At 36.6% G+C, this 18,098-nt stretch overlaps 2 protein-coding genes across 2 annotated transcripts; one reads left to right on the forward strand and one right to left on the reverse strand.

Annotated features, from left to right (window-relative positions):
• Window positions 1-325: 325 nt before the first annotated feature.
• LOC127453727 (complement C1r-B subcomponent-like) lies at window positions 326-8,914 on the forward strand. Its single transcript, XM_051720363.1, has 11 exons — window positions 326-926; window positions 1,156-1,357; window positions 1,669-1,843; window positions 2,779-2,919; window positions 3,462-3,664; window positions 5,134-5,281; window positions 5,371-5,489; window positions 6,140-6,218; window positions 7,342-7,476; window positions 7,554-7,628; window positions 7,920-8,914. Exons 1-11 carry the CDS (start codon window positions 892-894, stop codon window positions 8,684-8,686), a joined length of 2,079 nt encoding a protein of 692 aa, XP_051576323.1. The 5' UTR covers window positions 326-891; the 3' UTR covers window positions 8,687-8,914.
• Window positions 8,915-14,341: 5,427 nt separating this feature from the next.
• Window positions 14,342-17,053, reverse strand: LOC127454557 (uncharacterized). Its single transcript, XM_051721849.1, has 3 exons — window positions 16,908-17,053; window positions 16,485-16,521; window positions 14,342-15,679 (listed from the first exon to the last, which is right to left on the reverse strand). The coding sequence occupies exons 1-3, from the start codon at window positions 17,051-17,053 to the stop codon at window positions 14,342-14,344; spliced, it is 1,521 nt and encodes a 506-aa protein (XP_051577809.1).
• Between the last annotated feature and the right edge of the window lie 1,045 nt (window positions 17,054-18,098).

The raw sequence follows: 18,098 nt of genomic DNA on the forward strand, positions 1-18,098 counted from the left end.
AGACATGAAAATACTGAAGATGTTTTTATTTATTTATTTATAATATCATAACAAATGTATAAACTCTCTTTTGCTGATTGTTTTGCTTTTTTGGAGCCATACTGGGATAAACAATAAACTATAAAAAATAAAGTGTGCGTCTGCAAGTGCTTCGGCAATACGAAGTGCGTCTCACGTGAGCGCACGTTACAGGCCTCGTGTTGACGCCCAGCTGCGCACAGACAATGATGATGATTATCTCAGGCTATGATTGGTCGGGAGGGAAAGATTGACATGTCTTTGGACAGCTTAGATCATCAGCTTTCCAATGATTTGAGTCTCGTCATTATCCGTGGACGATACCATATTTTGCCGATTTTATGAAAATAACCTATGTTCTGCACTACGGCGTTTACAAATATAAAATATCTTCTTTGCAGTTCATCCGGCGATCATTTGATCTGTTGTTTTATTCCATCAAAATAAATTAAATATACATAATCTGGAGAATGACAGCTTTTGTTTGATATATGGCTTGTCTATGTTCATCAAATCTGAGCGATATGAAAAATATTCAAATTCATAATCATACTTGATTTTTATCTATATATTTGCTGCGGAAGTGGGAATTTAAATATTCAAATGCTGCGCGGTAAAATAAATAAATAAATAAATAATAATAATAATAATAAATGATGGCTTTGTGTGAAAAGTAGAGGGTCTAAGCTTTGTAATGATACCACATATGACTGTTAATGTTCCATCAGGACATAAATATTGAAGGATGATCGTGATTATATAATTTTCAACACGGGGGCGGGTTTAAGAGCTGTCCTATTTCTGAACACAAGAAAAATAATGGTTGTATTACGCATTTAATGAAACAGCTACTGTCTGCTGATATTTGTATGTATGTATGTCATGGGTGGAATACATCTAATAATTAGGTAAGTTGTGTTTAAATGTAATTCTTAAAAATGTATTTTTTATTATTTCATAATATAACACTTCAGCCTTCATTTCATAACAATCTTCGGTGACAACAATGTTCATTAGCCATCTAAGAACGCATCCCATACCTATTTACCGAATTATTCAAACATAAAACTATTATGACCTCTTTTCTACTAATCATGTCTCTTTCCTACTGCAATGTTCCTAAATGCAATGATCCAGCCTGCTGTTGGCCTGTGTGAATGTTTGTGAGTGTGAGCTGGTCATGTTTGGGGAGGTGTCTTCTCCTCGGTACCCCCAACCATATCCTGCAGATCTCCAGGAACAGTGGGACCTGGAAGTGCCACAGGGCTATCAGATCCAGCTAACGTTCAATCACCTGGACATTGAGCCCTCTCCAAACTGCTACTATGATTTTCTTATGGTCAGTGATGCTTCATAACAGTACTTTAAAATCATGCCCATCATGGTATAATGGGGTTGTTTAAATGATTATTGGAAAATGACTACTCCAATGTCATTTCAGTTGCACAATGCATATACTGTACCTTGTTCTGTGTATCTTGTGAAGTGAAATGAAGAAACAAAGGTGCATCAAGGTGCATGACTCCGTATTCCATATAACATATCTGAATTATGTTTAAAAATTACATGCTGTTTAAACTATCATTAGGCTTCAGCATATGTTTGGTGCTTCGAAAACAGTTACACAATGGGTTATTATTTTGCATTCAGGTTGTTTATGATAAGAAAGTTCTGGGGAAGTTCTGTGGCCAGAATTACACAGACAGGTATCATCCTGGTAATAAGCCCATCTTGGCTCCTGGCAATCATCTCCAGCTGTTTTTTGTAACGGATGACTCCAACCATGTGTCACACCTGGGCTTCACTGCATTTTACCAGGCTGTTGGTGCGTTATAAAGCAGTTAAATCTGTTCAAAGCATGTTACATGTTACAAACAATTTCTTGATGAAGTACATGCACTACCATTTAAATGTTTGGACACATTTACTCATTCTTTATTATGACTATTTTCCAAATATTAGAACAATAGTAAAGTCCTCAAAACTATGAAATATCACAAATGGAAAGATAGGAATCATGAAGGACCAAAAATATTTTATAATAGTTACCATAGCCTTTCTGTCAGCTCGAACTAGTCTGGGCTGTGTTTCCTAAAAGAATCGTTAGCCTAAGTAGATCATAGAAAACATTGGCGCAAACGGTCTCTACGATCAACTTAAGCTTGTTATGCTTTTGGGAAACGCAGCCCTGGCCATTCTCTGTTGAGCTCTCTCATCAACACGACATTTCCGTTCGCAGAATTGCCGCTCACTGGATGTTTTTTTTTTTTATATATATTTTTTTTGGCACCATTCTGAGTAAATTCTAGAGATTGTCGTGTGTGAAAATCCCACGAGGTCAGCAGTTACAGAAATACTCAAACCAGCCCATCTGGCACCAACAATCATGCCACAGTCAAAATCACTGAGATCAAATTTGTTCTCCATTCTGATGGTTGATGTGAACGTTAACTGAAGCTCCTGCTCCTGCATTGCACTGCTGCCACACACTTGGCTTATTAGATAATCACATGAAAGTGTACAGGTGTTCCCAATGAAGTGCTCAGTAAGTGTATATTTGTCTGCAAAACTGATATAAAGAATTTAAGCATAAGTAAGTCTGTTGATCAAACATATTTAAACATTATGAGAAATATAAATTTAGTCAAGTGTGCAAACTTTTGACTGGTAGTGTATATATTCCTAAGCTTTAGTACTATCAGATCCTCTTGTTTATGCCTGTTAATGCTGTGTGCCCTTATACACCTGCTGTTCCCTTAGATATAGATGAGTGTTCCTCCTCCAGTGTGGAGAATGAATCAAATCCACCTTGTTCTCAGATATGCCTTAACACTCTGGGCTCCTACCTGTGTGCCTGTCACCACGGTTACCAGTTACTACCTGACCAGCACACATGCATCTGTGAGAGTTTTCATTAGTAAAAGCAATAATCAATAAACTAAGGATAGTATACGTTCATCTAATAGATGTTGGTGTGTAGCTTTGACCTTTGACCTGACAAAGTCCATTCAGGGTCAAAACGCTGTCATTAAACTGGAACGTTAACTGTGTGCCAGTGTTTTCTCTCTTTTTTCATGAGTAAAAGTCTCATAAATAAAAGCCCATATTTATGTTGATTTTGTAGGTTATTGGTAAGCATTACCACATTACTCTGGGTGCTAAAATATTTAAAATGCTGAAATATTAAAAATATACATTTTGTTTCAAATGTAATTTTTAAATGTTCTGTTTTCAATGTTTTCGCAATTTTGTACATCTAATTATTAGACTAATGTGTAGACACATGATTTAGGTAAAGTTTCATGTCCCAACACTGAGAAAAGAGAAGAAACAAACTTAACAAACACAGTTAATGACATGAAAGGTTATGTCATCAAAATATTATTGACAACAACATAGTATTAGAAGCTGAATAAGTGGTGTGTGTTTCCTCCTTGTTTTAGTGGACTGTGGGGGTGGGGTTTACAGTGAACCAGAGGGGACTATCTCCAGTCCTGGATACCCAGACACCTCCCCACTTGATCTGCACTGTGTCTACAGCATCTCTGTGCAGCCAGGCTTCACAATCACCCTCAACTTCAGCCAGACCTTCCATATAGAGCAGGTCTTCAACCAAGGTCCGACCTGCCTCTTCCATTGGCTGAAAGTAAGTTTTGCTGTCTATCTGTCTGTCTTATGTTATTCCAAACCTGTATGACTTTCTTTCTTTTTTCTGCAGAACACAAAAAAATATATTTTAATGAATGTTCGTTGACTGATTTCAATACAATGGCAGTAAATGGTACTCACTTTAAGGGTCCTATTTTAAGAGCGCTATGCCTTAAGCACAGTGCTGTGCGATACGTCTTACTTCAGTGGGCATAGCCATGAAGTTTTTATTTTCATGCGAACATGCACTAAGTCTAGGCACTAATGGATTGTTGAAACAGCGTGTGCACAGTCAAGTGCAATTTATGCTGCATTCCAGACAACTCGGAACTCATGATTTTCCAACCTCCGACTTGAAAATTATGACTGGAACGCCGCTTGAAGTCGAACATTCGACTTGTGAAATCAGGGTAGATCAATGAACCCCGACTTCAGCGAGTAGCGTCATTTGACATCATTTCCATGATGGTACGACCTCCGAGCATAAACTGGAGCTGGGTTTTGTGAAGCATAAAAACAAACTTTTAAGTATTTTCACTGCAAGAAATGTCTGTATATGCAATATTCAGTAAATGAACAAGAGGATATTAAGAGGAGTTGTTTGTGTATCAATCAATTTCTATGTTTTCACTTATTTTGCTTGTGAAATAGCTACTAGATAGACAGCTAGCTAGCATCTTCAAGATTATGTATGTGTTTATGCATTTGGCTTGTGTTCATGTAACCATAATGTGTGACTGACTGGAACGCACTGAGGTAGGAAGTGGGAAATTTCAAAATTACACCTCCGACTTCATCTGGAACACAGCATTAATTCTGAGGCTTATCTCCAATTATTGCACTGTCTGCATCGTTACTATATCTATTCCATTTCATGTCAAGAAATGTTGATATAAATGAAGACAGCCCATTTGGTGTAAATGGGCTGTATGCAATGCATCCCCTGCTCTGTTTGCTCTGCCTAGCATGGTCATGAAAATAGAGCCCTGAAGCTTAATAAAGTATCCAAAGGTGTCTTAAAATTAGTACATGCAACCTGTGCTTCATATACCAAGTCTTCTGAAGGCATGCAATCTCTTTGTATAATGAACAGCTTTGGTGGTGGGTTCGACTAGTCATGGATCATATGACTTCATTTGCATGTGTTCTATCTATACAATCTTACACAGCATGGCAAGTAGAAGGGAAAGTACTGTGTTGCCTAAAATGTTACTTTATTGTTGAATTTCACCCTTTAAAAGTATCCTATTTCACTTCTTGCAATAATTATAGCCTATAAAACTCTTTTACCAGCCTTACATAAGGTAAACAATGACTTCTTAACTGGATGGTTAGTTGATAAGTAAAAATGAGTAGTCTTGCAATCCCTAAAATAAAAGAGTTTATTTAGATAGCCATCAGTGTATTCATGGAATATACAGTACATTCATGTTTATGTCTAGTTATCTGCACTCCTATCTATTCCAGGTGTTTGTTCCAGAAAAAGAGCCCCAGAAGTTTTGTGGTGGGAAAAGCCCTGGACTCCTCCACACTGGCTCCCATTCCACCCAGCTTGAGTATCACACTGACAAACACGGACAGAGCCAGGGGTGGAGCTTACATTACACTACCCAGAGTGAGAGAAAAATAAGGATTTGTACTGGTGTTATTATTTTGATGCGTGCTAATCCTTAAACGTCAAATATCCTCATATCTCTTTTAAAGGGGTGCAATGTCCAAGACCAGGTGGGATACGTAATGGAAGAATCACTCCAAACTTTACCCAGTACTTGTACAGAGACTACATTCATGTGCTCTGTAACCCAGGATACAAGCTCATGATGGTAAGATTAAAAATGATATTTGGGGGCCTGGGTAGCTCAGTGGTAAAAATATGCTGGCTACCACCCCTGGAGTTCGCTAGCTCACTAGTTCAAATCCCAGGGCATGCTGAGTGACTCCAGCCAGGTCTCCTAAGCAGCCAAACTGGCCTGGTTGCTAGGGAGGGTAGAGTCACCTGGGGTAAACTCCTCGTATAATAATGTGGTTCGTTCTCAGTGGGGCATGTGGTGAGTTGAGCGTGGTTGCCGCAGTGGATGGCGTGAAGCCTCCACACGTGCTATGTCTCTGTGGCAGCACGCTCAACAAGCCACGTGATAAGATACATGGGTTGACGGTCTCAGACGCGGAGGCAACTGGGATTCATCCTCCGCCACCCGGACTGAGACGAATCACCACGTGACCACGAGGACTTAAAAGCACATTGGGAATTGGGCATTCCAAATTGGGAGAAAAAGGGGAAAAAAAATCCCAAAAAATAAATAAATATATAAATAATAATAAGAAAATAATATTGGGGAGAAAATAAAGAACAGCAAGAATGCATTAGTTTTCACAAGTCAATCATTATTATCCATCTTTTCTGCCTTGATATTAAGTATGGATATCAGTATTTACAGGCGTTACACTTTCCTTTTCCTTTGCCCTTTGTTAGGGAGAGAAAGAAATTAGAAGTTTTAAGTCCATGTGTCAGAGAAATGGAGAATGGCATTTGACACTGCCAGAGTGCAAGAGTGAGTAAAAACATGTACTGAAACATTTACTTTAGCCTTCATTAGCCTACATTTTATCCATTCATAAATATAACAACCACATAATATAAACTACTCCTATGTCACAGTATTTCTTCCTTCAACACATTTAAGAGATGAGATGTGGACAGCAGAACTAAGTTATGAAATTTTAAATAAAACCAAGCTATAGGAAATCATATATTTTTTTAATCAAATTGTTTATTATGTTTCCAGGAGTGTTGGTTATTCATGTTTTTGAGACTTTACAGACATTACATCACAAATTAGCATAATTAATTCTGATTCAAAGTAATGGCCAGCATCATCCAATCACTGCCAACCATGTTAAATAAAATCATCCATTATAAATTCTGAATTTTTGTACTGATTACTATTGTCCAATGTCTGCCAAACATGTTGAGTGATCCAAAAACTGCAGCCTGAAACTGAACTTTTAGTCAGATTTTAGGATTGAATGCACTTAGCTGCATAGAGAGCTATAGGATGTCCCCTTGCTACCTATTTAGTGAATGTCTCAACCTCCCTTGTGCTGTCTGTTTGTACTGGTCTAAGAACAGTCGAAACACACCTTATTTTCATCCTAACACCATATAAAGCCTCTGAAAGTAAAACTTTTCAGCTTTTGGGTGAACCCATTGATTCTTAATATGATAAAGCACAGTAAATATAGGATTTCTAAGGAAAAAATGTGCTAAAGTACACATTAGTGTACATTGTGTTAAGCAGTGTGGCGTTTCACAATAAATCGCTCATATTTTAAAATCGGATGAAACTAGAGACTTGTAGAGCCAGATTTGTAGTTTTGCTGGCGTTTCTCACAAAGACAAAATCCACTGTGATCGGCACTATGCTGCTTTGTCACATGACTCAGTACGTCAAAAGTTTAACTCTTTACTGACAGCCCAGAGTCTTCTTAACTGAGATCATTCAGTTTAAATTAATTTTTATGCGTTGCGTATTGCAAAATACAACGTCCACGCATGTGTGCGCTGGGTCACACGAGGATATAAATATGTTTTACACTGTCTTAGTATTTTCTTTGGACTGTGATGCATACATCTTTTTGTTTTGTAGTTTATTTTTGTCCTTTCTTCTTTTGCAGTTATTGACTGCGGAGATCCAAAGCCTTTGATAAACGGTGGGGTTCATTTTATCAATGGATCAAATAATGAATATCTCTCAGTCGTTGAGTACCACTGCAATGAGCCATACTACACTTTTGAGGAGACTCCAAAAGGTTTATTGGAAAAGTTTCCTTTATTCAATGTGATTTCAGATTTTCAACAACTTACTTTCTTTATTTCTCTTGTGTAGTAAGATACACCTGTGCAGTAAATCGTAAATGGACAGAGGATGATAACAACGACATTATTCCTCCTTGCATTCCGGGTAATCATTCTGAAATGATATTTGACAGTGACAGTAGCCAACCAGCCAGCCGGATGGATGGATGGATGGGTGGATGGATAGAAAAAACAAACACACATGCAGAAACAGAATGTAGCCAGCCGGATGGATGGATGGATAGAAAGAAAAAAACACACATGCAGAAACAGAATGTAGCCAGCCAGATAGATAGATAGATAGACAGACAGACAGACAGAAAGAAAGAAAGAAAAAGAAAAAGAAAAAAACACACATGCAGAAACAGAACGTATAATCTCTCTCTTTCTCTCTCAGTGTGTGGACTGAATACAGAAATCAAGGCTGGTGGCAGAGTTATTGGTGGGATGCCAGCATTACCGGGGCAGATTCCCTGGCAGCTTTTCACTAAGTCAGGATATGGAGGTGGTGCTTCTTTGATCAGTGATTACTGGGCTCTCACAGCTGCTCATGTAGTAGATGGATTTGAAAACACCACCATGTATTTCCTTTGTAGTATAACTGATTTAAATAAAAATGATTTTGTCAGTTTAGAGACAGAGAAGATCATAATTCACCCAAATTATCAGAGAGTGGGTACAGACAAACGTGAAACAAACTATGATAATGACATTGCACTGATCAAAATGTCTGAGAGGGTGCCACTCGGTCCAAACATCAGGCCAGTGTGTCTACCAAAGAAAACAGACGGACCTGTGATGGAGGGCACAATGGGTACAATCTCAGGTTTTGGAGGGTTTCAGTATCAGTTATTGAGTAAACAATTGCGTTATGGGCATGTTCAGGAATATTCAAATGATAAATGTGATTCAGGGGGTCTGACTGTCACTGATAACATGTTCTGTGCTGGGCAAGATACTGAAGGTGTTGACAGTTGTAAAGGTGACAGTGGGGGCCCTCTGTTTCTCCCTATGTTGGGCTATGGGTCTGCAGACCAGCGCTATGAATTGAGGGGCATTGTGTCATGGGGTCCTGCTAGATGTGGTAATAAAAGTTTTAAAGGTTTCTACACTAAAGTGCAGAACTACCTGGATTGGATCAAAGAAACAATGGCAAATAACTAGGATTGACTGACCAAGAGACATGACCCATTTGTTATTATTACACCACAGATAAAATTCTTAACCTTGAGTTGTTTGGGATCAGTTTCAGTTATGCACATTTCAATAATTCACATTTAGTTTCGTATTAAAGCTGTAAATCTGCATTTTGATTAATCTATTAATGTGTAGTAATATTAATGTAATGTATTCAAGATTTTGAATTAAAGTGTTACACCATGTTAAAAAAAAGAACAGATTTTTTTCTTCTGCTACAGCAGACATGGCAGAATTGTGCCATATTTCCAGAATCTTGATTTTTCCTGTTTTCATCTTTTGTTTTCTCTTCAAGTTAATAGGCTAACTAGTTCATAATAATATTTCATAATTTATAAGGCAATCAGGGACATAAACTGCATCTAACAATTAAGTCTGAATTACACTATACATGATTTTAGCCATGATTAGCAATCATATGGAGTCTGTGCTTATCGGCTATAGTATGCAGATTTTGGGCCAGCAAAAGTTGACAGATTTCAAAAGTATTGCAGTACATGAACACAGACTCAAATTTCTTACCCTAAGACAATGATTACATAAAGTCAGTGTATATCACACATGTTTGGTACTTTAGAGCCAATTATGAGGACTAGGAACAAAATAATTTTTCCTGTGATTCCTTGCATCATGACGAATCTTTTGGACTATCATTAATTTTTTGTTCTGCCCTTTCGTTTACCCGCTATTTTGGATTGTTTGAAAAAATACCTAGTCCTAGGCGTTCACCTGATCGGAACCAAACCAGTGCAGAAAGATTCAGCAGAGTCCCAATATGAAAAGTTATCAAAGGAATTTTTAACTTTTGATTCATCGTCAAACGGTAAGCCAAAACGTACATAGTGGGCATGGCTACTTTTAGTAAAACGGTTATAACTCATGAAAGGAATGAGATATCACCAAATTTGGTACACATATGTATGGGGTCATTCTGAGGACACACACACACACACTCACAAAAAAAATTCTGATGTCATTTACAGCATTCTTACAGACGATACTATTCTTAAATTAAAATTTCAGAAGATTGAAACAAAGAAAGAGTGAGAACCCTTTACATACAGTGGCATGCAAAAGTTTGGGTACCCCTGATCAAAATTTCTGTTGTTGTGAATAGCTAAGCGAGCAAAAGATGGCCTGATTTCCAAAAGGCTTAAAGTTAAAGATGACACATTTCTTTAATATTTTAAGCAATTTTACTTTTTTATATTCATCTTTTACAGTTTCAAAATAACAAAAAAGGAAAAGGGCCCGAAGCAAAAGTTTGGGCACCCTGCTTGGTCAGTACTTAGTAACACCCCCTGGCAAGTATCGCAGCTTGTAAAAACTTTTTGTAGCCAGCTAAGTGTCTTTCAGTTTTTGTTTGGGGGATTTTCACCCATTCTTCCTTGCAAAAGGCTTCTAGTTCTGTGAGATTCTTGGGCCATCTTGCATGCACTGCTCTTTAAGTTCTATCCACAGATTTTCAATGATGTTTATGTCGGGGGACTGTGAGGGCCATGGCAAAACTTTCAGCCTGCGCCTCTTGAGGTAGTGCATTGTGGATTTTGGGGTGTGTTTAGGATCATTATCCTGTTGTAGAAGCAATCCTCTTTTCATCTTCAGCTTTTTTACAGATGGTGTGATGTTTGCTTCCAGAATTTGCTGGTATTTAATTGAATCCATTCTTTCCTCTACCAGTGAAATGTTCCCCTGTGCAACTGACATCAACACAAGCCCAAAGCATGATCGATCCACCCCCGTGCTTAACAGTTGGAGAGGTGTTCTTTTCATGAAATTCTGCACCCTTTTTTCTCCAAACATACCTTTGCTCATTGCGGCCAAAAAGTTATATTTTAACTTCATCAGTCCGCAGGACTTGTTTCCAAAATGCATCAGGCTTGTTTAGATGTTCATTTGCAAACTTCTGACACTGAAATTTGTGGTGAGGATGCAGGAAAGGTTTTCTTCTCATGACTCTTCCATGAAGGTCATATTTGTGCAGGTGTCGCTGCACAGTAGAACAGTTCACCACTACTCCAGAGTCTGCTAAATCTTCCTTAAGGTCTTTTGCAGTCAAACAGGGGTTTTGATTTGCCTTTCTAGCAATCCTACGAGGAGTACTCTCTGAAAGATTTCTTGGTCTTCCAGACCTCAACTTGAACTCCACCATTCTTGTTAACTACCATTTCTTAATTACATTATGAACTGAGGAAACGGCTACCTGAAAATGCTTTGCTATCTTCTTATAGCCTTCTCCTGCTTTGTGGGCATCAATTATTTTAATTTTCAGAGTGCTAGGCAGCTGTTTAGAGGTGTCATGGCTGCTGATTGTTGGGACAAGATTTGAGGAGTCAGAGTATGTATAAAGCTTTGCAATTTGCATCACCTGGCCTTTCCAAACGATGATTGTGAACAAGCCATAGCCCTAACAAGCTAATTAAGGTCTGAGACCTTGGTAAAAGTTATCTGAGAGCTCAAATCAACTTTTGCATGGTGCTCCTTTCTTTTTATTTCACTCTAAAATTGTACAAAATAAAAATAATACACTAATATTGCTTTAAATGTTGAAAATGTTTCATCTTTAACTTTATGCCTTTTGGAGATCAGTTCATCTTCTACTCACTTAACTATTCACAGCAACAGAAATTTTGACCAGGGGTGCCCAAACTTTTGCATGCCACTGTATGTGTGTTCCACGAGACTGCACGCCTACGAAGAAACAGCGCATCAGACATGAGCATAGATGGCTTTCTGTCATCTGTTCTTAAAAATATAATAAAGTGTGTTTCTTCAAGTGCATGTCTGTGTGTCTAACAGCATTTTTTGTGTCATTCCGAATCCGAGATGTCTTAGTTACCCATCATGCACATTATATTCGCTACCTGCAATTAAACATCTTCTGTTTTTCTTTGGAAATGTAATTAAGTAAAAGTACAAGTATTCCATTTAAATTGCACTCAGGTAAAGTACAAATCTCAAAACATAATACTTAAGAATAATACTTAAGTATTTTACTCAATTAATTTAAACCCCTGATGATTCCAAGCTTGATTAAACTTATGCCCTGTGCATTCCTCAAGTGCTAAGAAGTTAATCGAGCTTGAAAGTGATATTACAGTAGGTGTCACTGTCATATACTTACCAACTATATAAATGACAACAGAAAAATGGACATTAAACACACCAATATAATTATATGGACAAACAGACATAATATCTCCATTAAAATATCTTTGTGTGTGTTCTGAGGAAGAAAGAAACTCATACGAGTTTAAGAGGACATAAGTGTGAGTAAATGATTAGAGAATTATAAATTTTGGGTGAACTACTCCTTGAAGAAAGTCTAATTCATTGCAGACATTGCATTGACACTGAACACACAGCTCGACACAGTTGTGCCTCAAAAGACAAATCTGCATAATATAAGAAAACAGTGCTGCCAAATGGATTTTAGTGAACAAATTTGGCTATTACAAAAAGAAAGGTAATAATAATAATAATAAAAAACTAAGGGCTTGGACTACAATGACGGAGAAATCAAATTGTGTCTATCCATCGGTAGCCTGGACCGTCAAAAATATGTTTAGAACAAACATGGTGCAAGAGGTAAAGAAGGAAATATTCAAGAGTAAACAAAAAATCTTGCAACATGTGGTGAACAAGTGCTGCATTAAAAAGGACAACTTAACAAGTAATTGAAATACTCTGAAAAAGAATCTCTCAATTTACTCTCAGCACTCAAGGATTACTTCACTGGAGCAAAGTGATACACTCTCAACACCTGACCTGTGTATCTCTGATCTCTCTCCTTTCCTTTCTGTGTTGATTTGGCAAAAAAAAAAAAAAAAAAGTTTGAATGGTGATTCAGGGTTATTATAATTTTTTTAACTTCAGTATCTAAAATTTTAATTAATGTAGATTACGTGATGAGAATTAGCCTAGTTGCATTAGGAAAAGAGACCTATGATCAATATTTAAGTAGATTTTTAATATAAAAATTCCACTTTCACTTTCAAAATGTGACAGATTGTGAATGTGGAGATTTGTATTAAAAATTTACTTAAATATTCATCTGTTTCTCACTCACACCTATCATATTGCTTCTGAAGATATAGATTTAACCACTAGAGTCCAATGGGTTACTTTTATGTGATTTTTGGAGCTTTTTGGAGCTTCAAAGGTCTGGTCACCAAAGGTCATGGACCAACAGAGCTGAGATATTCATATATATATATATATATATATATATATATATATATATATATATATATATATATATATATATATATATATATATATATTTATTCATACTTTTAGAGCTTTGATTGTGTGTTTGTGTTATTTTAATGTACCCACAAAAAAATACTGATAAGCACTGCTGGAGTATGAGTCTGCAGAATGATCACAATTTGTATTTTTATATTTTTTATGTTTTACTCTTTTGCAAAAGTGCTTTTTTTACAGTGCATTTACCATGCACAATGACTTTTGTACAATGCACAAGGACCTTTTAACAGTGCATTAATACTTTTTAAATTGCACAGTGATTTTTATTTTTTTATAATGGATCTTTTTTTTTTTATTATTTTTTTTTTTTTACAGTGCACAAGGAGGTTTTCTTGGAAGAGCATATCAGTGTTCATGTACCGCCAGGACCAACTCTGGCTTGAGTGTTTCTCTTGGTGAATGAGAATTTCATGCCCCAAAATGTCTTCCTCCTCTTTTGTTTCAGGGCTGCATGGTGTGGAGCTGGGACTCTGGTGTTGTCATCTGTGTTCATGTCTGAAGCATGGCTTTCATTTTTACTGCTCTTACTCAAGCTAAAGGGCTTCATCAGCTAAAAACAAATGACACTCATTAGTAGAAGAATTTAATTTAATTCTGAACTTTGTCAAGGAAGTATGGGTATGAGGTACAGTGACCATGTTTACATGCACTTTTTGGAAAGTCGTGTAAATGCAAACCGTTTTTATTACACTGCTTTCCTTTCGTTTTTTTATGGTTTAAAGTCCCCATGAGCGCAAGAGTTGTCTTTGGCCTGTTGACATATTTCCAACTGAAACAAGAAGTTGGGGTGGTTTACAAAACCAATCTAAAAAAAAAAAAATTATGACTTGTTTTTCGTAATTTCGGTTTAATGATCAAGTTAAAATAGGAAATTGGAAAAATAGCCACAGGACACTGTGCATTTTGATTATTTGATTTCACTAATATATGGCTTCAGTATTTGATTCAAACATATGGGTGGACCTGAAATGCCTATTTCTTCTGATTGGTCAACCTGCACTGTCGTCTTCTCATATTTTCCCTCTATGTGAGTTTGTTGTGTTTTATATCTGCAGTGTTTTAATTCCTTCACCCTACCATGGATAAAATCCATTGTGAGCTAAATTACAGTTCATCACCATTAGGGGAAGAAATACGACAGTCGTATGTAAATGTCAGAGATATTGAAAGGGCAGCTTCAGACAGCATCGCAGGAAAATTCTGTTGCTATGGAGAAAGGTACTTACTGACCGAGCAGCATGAACAGTATATGGGGTAAAGAGAAAGCCGCAAACACAGTGCATGTAAACAGGAATGCCACTTTCAGGTCTAAGGCAACTTTCTCTCAGAACAAATCTGAATGAAGAGCCAATCTCACACTACCTTTTGGACAATGGTGGATTTCAGAACCTTTAACCTCTCTCTGAAGGTCATTGGCCTGTTTAATTGATTCCCATGTGGAACCACAGCTTCATTAAATGTTGTCTCTTGAGCAGCATTGGCAGAACCAGTCAGAGCAAATTTTTTTGCATGGATATCATAAACCTGACTGACCAGCAGCTCTGTCAGAAGAGCCACTGTTTTATGGAAAGCCGCAATAGTGCAGATGTCCTCTTCATCACTCTCAATGGGCATCATTGGCGTCTCATGATTAGAGAATTTAGAGCACAAGAGAAGGCGTTTTACTAGTTCTTCAATTAAGTTGTGTAGAAGTTCTTTAGCCGCCCCTCTGACCTCCTCACCCTCCGAGATGTCCTTTGTCTGTGTTAGGTCTTCCAGCGCCTCTTGACTTGCTTCTAGGAATCTGTTTCCAAAATCTGCAAGCTTCTGGTGCAGATGCTCTGATGCTGTACAAATATCATCTAGCGAACTAAAGTCTTTGCCCTTCATGTAGAGTGTGCTCATCACTGTGTCCAATAAGGTGGTCATTGTTAGCCCATCACTCCCTGAGGGGTGATCTAACTCTGATGGATGTTTGTCCTGTCGACTCAGTACAAGTGATACGGCAGCTTTAGATGTCTCAAAACACGTATGTAAAACTGGTATATGTCTATATAGTGAAGAGGACTTCCCATTCCATGCTTGAACAACATCCCAAAGAATGTACTCAATGACATTGCTTGTAACGTCCACCGTACGGCTCGGTCTCGGAGCAGATGGAAGCTTTTCATCTATTGCAAACAAAACCCTGCTGATGGCTCTTGTCGCTGCTGAACGGGAGATTGTGCAATGTAATGCATTCAGCTTTCTAAGGACAACGTTTATTAGTATGTCCCCAATTTCAGCACAGGATTCTGGGTAGAAGTAAACAAAGGGTAAAGATTTGGCCGTGTTGATCTTGTACACCGTTTTGTATATAACTGAATTCACCTGATTAAAAACTTCTTCCACCACAATGCCAGAGAATTCAGAGACTTCCAGTTCACTAAGACAGTCACTTAGATTGCAGCTGCTAAGGAGACTATCCACTGTGATCCCAAATAGGGATTCCAGTGTATAAAGAAATAGGAATCGTTCCTTCTTCAGGATTATTGATGTTTCCTCCTGAATGTCCTCAGAGAATGAGACTGTCGATGACCTGCAAACTGAGTCTACAAATGCAGATGGATTTGCACCCACTATCTTACATAGTTTTGGTGTGAGTTCTACTGCAGTTGTGGCTACTGACTTCACAATGTAAGTCAGCATTTTACAGATTTGCTGTCTGGAGAACTGTGTGGAATAAAGACAAAAATAAGCTTAGTCCTAATGCAGTGACAATTTTCTGCCATACTGTAAGTTTTTATCATGTTAAGTTTACAGATATCAATACGGCCATTTCCTAAATTCTGTTTTCCATTTTTATTTTTTCTAAATTCCATGTTTTAAAGTTTAATTCAGTTTACTTATTGAAAAGGTGCTTAATCAAATGACTTTCACTAAAACTTTAAACAAATAAAAAAGGAACCATTCATTTTCAACATAATATTGTATTATTTGTGTCAATTGAAGTGATTCTGTGCAGATCCTTACAGCACAATCAAAAACACAACATTGGAATTATTTTTGTCAAAGTACTGTATACAGAGCATCATAGTAGGCTATACAGTAGATGAAAATGTTTATTCAAGCTTTTATTTTGGCAGAAAACTGAGTGAAGACCTTTCATTTTCTGTGTGAATATGACGGTAGTTTCTCACCTCCAGATAAGCAGTTTGCTACATGGCACAGTGTGATTATTGAATGCATTAAATGCATATTTAATTAAATATGTATTTTATTCAAATGCTTGTGGTTTAACAGTAACACTAGGACACATCATGATTTTAATTTATTTATTGTACCTGCATTTATTTTGAAATATGTCAAATTCTTTGAAATTCTGCTTTTATCTTTAATCATTTTTTTTAATGACTTAATTCTGTGATTCTGTCCTCATTGCAGAAATCATAGGGCCCTACAACATCCATAAAGTTAAAAAGAATAAACCCTTATTGACATACTTTGTATCAGAGTAAATATGAAAAAGTTGACTTACCGGACTGCTCATCGCTCCCTGTATCACTTCCAATTCGCTGAAAGATAGACAAAAAAAGAAAATATATTATAATAAACAGTAACAAGTTGTGTGGTTGATTCAGTCATATTAAGTACCACATGAAGTACATAAAATGTAATGTAATATAATAATTTTATATTTAACATTATAATTTTTATATAAATAATTATCATTGGATTATATGGATGAATTATATATTATAAATAAATATGTAATTATATATGAAATCATGTTATTTAGTATTATAATATAATATAATATAATATAATATAATATAATATAATATGGGGGGCACTTTGGAGCAGCGCAGAAGGTATCCGTATCTTACTTTGCTCCTCCGCATCCAAGTCAGTAATATAATATAAGATAAAATAAGATAAAATAATATAATAAAAGACATACTGCTCAGTCAGATTCCAAAAGAAGTTGAGGATGACTGAGTTAGATCTGATGTCCTCAGATTTTGCTGCAGCAAATTCTTCTGCCAAATGGACCCACCAGGCCAGGTCCCTCTGCTGCTCTGATTGAGTCATATCATCACAAGGCATTGTTATCTGTGATCGATTACCAATTATAGCATGAGTGCATTTTGTGCAATTTCCACATTACTGAAGACATGTGGACTGTGCAGCCCAATTTATGCTGTGCTGTTTCTGACATCATAGAGGGTTCTATGACATCATAGAGCCCTTGTTGTGACCCAAAAGTTACCATGGTAACACATTCCATTAGAATTCTGATGGAATATAATGCTCTTATTATTAAGTAGCTTACACTGTCTCTTTGTTTAGAACCCCTTTTCTTCTTTTTTTATTTTTATTTTTAGTTGCACAACACAAATTTAATATAACATTAAACATTAATCTTTTCTTGAATTTGATTGCTTACAGGATTAAGTTTTTATTATAGTACAAATGTTATAATTAACAGCTATTAATATATGATTACAGTATGTTGTGGAACATCCTGTAATAACATTTTTTTTATTGTTACCAATACTACTAATGTGTAATATACAGCCCTTTCTGTAATTTAACAGCATTTTTCCGTTTAGAGGTCATGCAGGACCCTTTGTTATAAGAAGTTGTAACACTGCATGAAAAAGTTCCATATTGATATGTTAAAAGTTGTCAAATTCAACTTTTGAGCATGTACGAGTTTAGGACGCTTTGACTTAAGAAGTCTGCTCTCAAAGAGTTTGAGACATTCACAAAGTTTTTAATTTCCCCATTGAGTCTCTTTCTCTCTTTTTTTAAATTTTTATCTCTAACTACAAAACATTTAGTGAATGGTTGCATCTAAAATGTCTAGTTGTCTTAAAGGTCTTTGAATTAATTAATTGGAATTACATTTATGCATTTGGTAGATGCTAAAGCGACTTACATTCAAGGTATGAATTTTATCAGCAAGTGTGTTCCCCGGAAACCCTTGAAGTTGCTAGCACCATGCTCTACCAGTTAAGCAACAGGAACACTAGCATTGTAATGAAGTCTATCTACACAGTATAATGAACTAAACCTTACAAAATCAGATTTAGTTTTTCTTTGCAATCCTTATTTTATTTTCCTAATTAAGATAAACATCACACATTAT

Source organism: Myxocyprinus asiaticus, chromosome 16, assembly GCF_019703515.2.
Source record: "Myxocyprinus asiaticus isolate MX2 ecotype Aquarium Trade chromosome 16, UBuf_Myxa_2, whole genome shotgun sequence".
NCBI lineage: Eukaryota > Metazoa > Chordata > Actinopteri > Cypriniformes > Catostomidae > Myxocyprinus > Myxocyprinus asiaticus.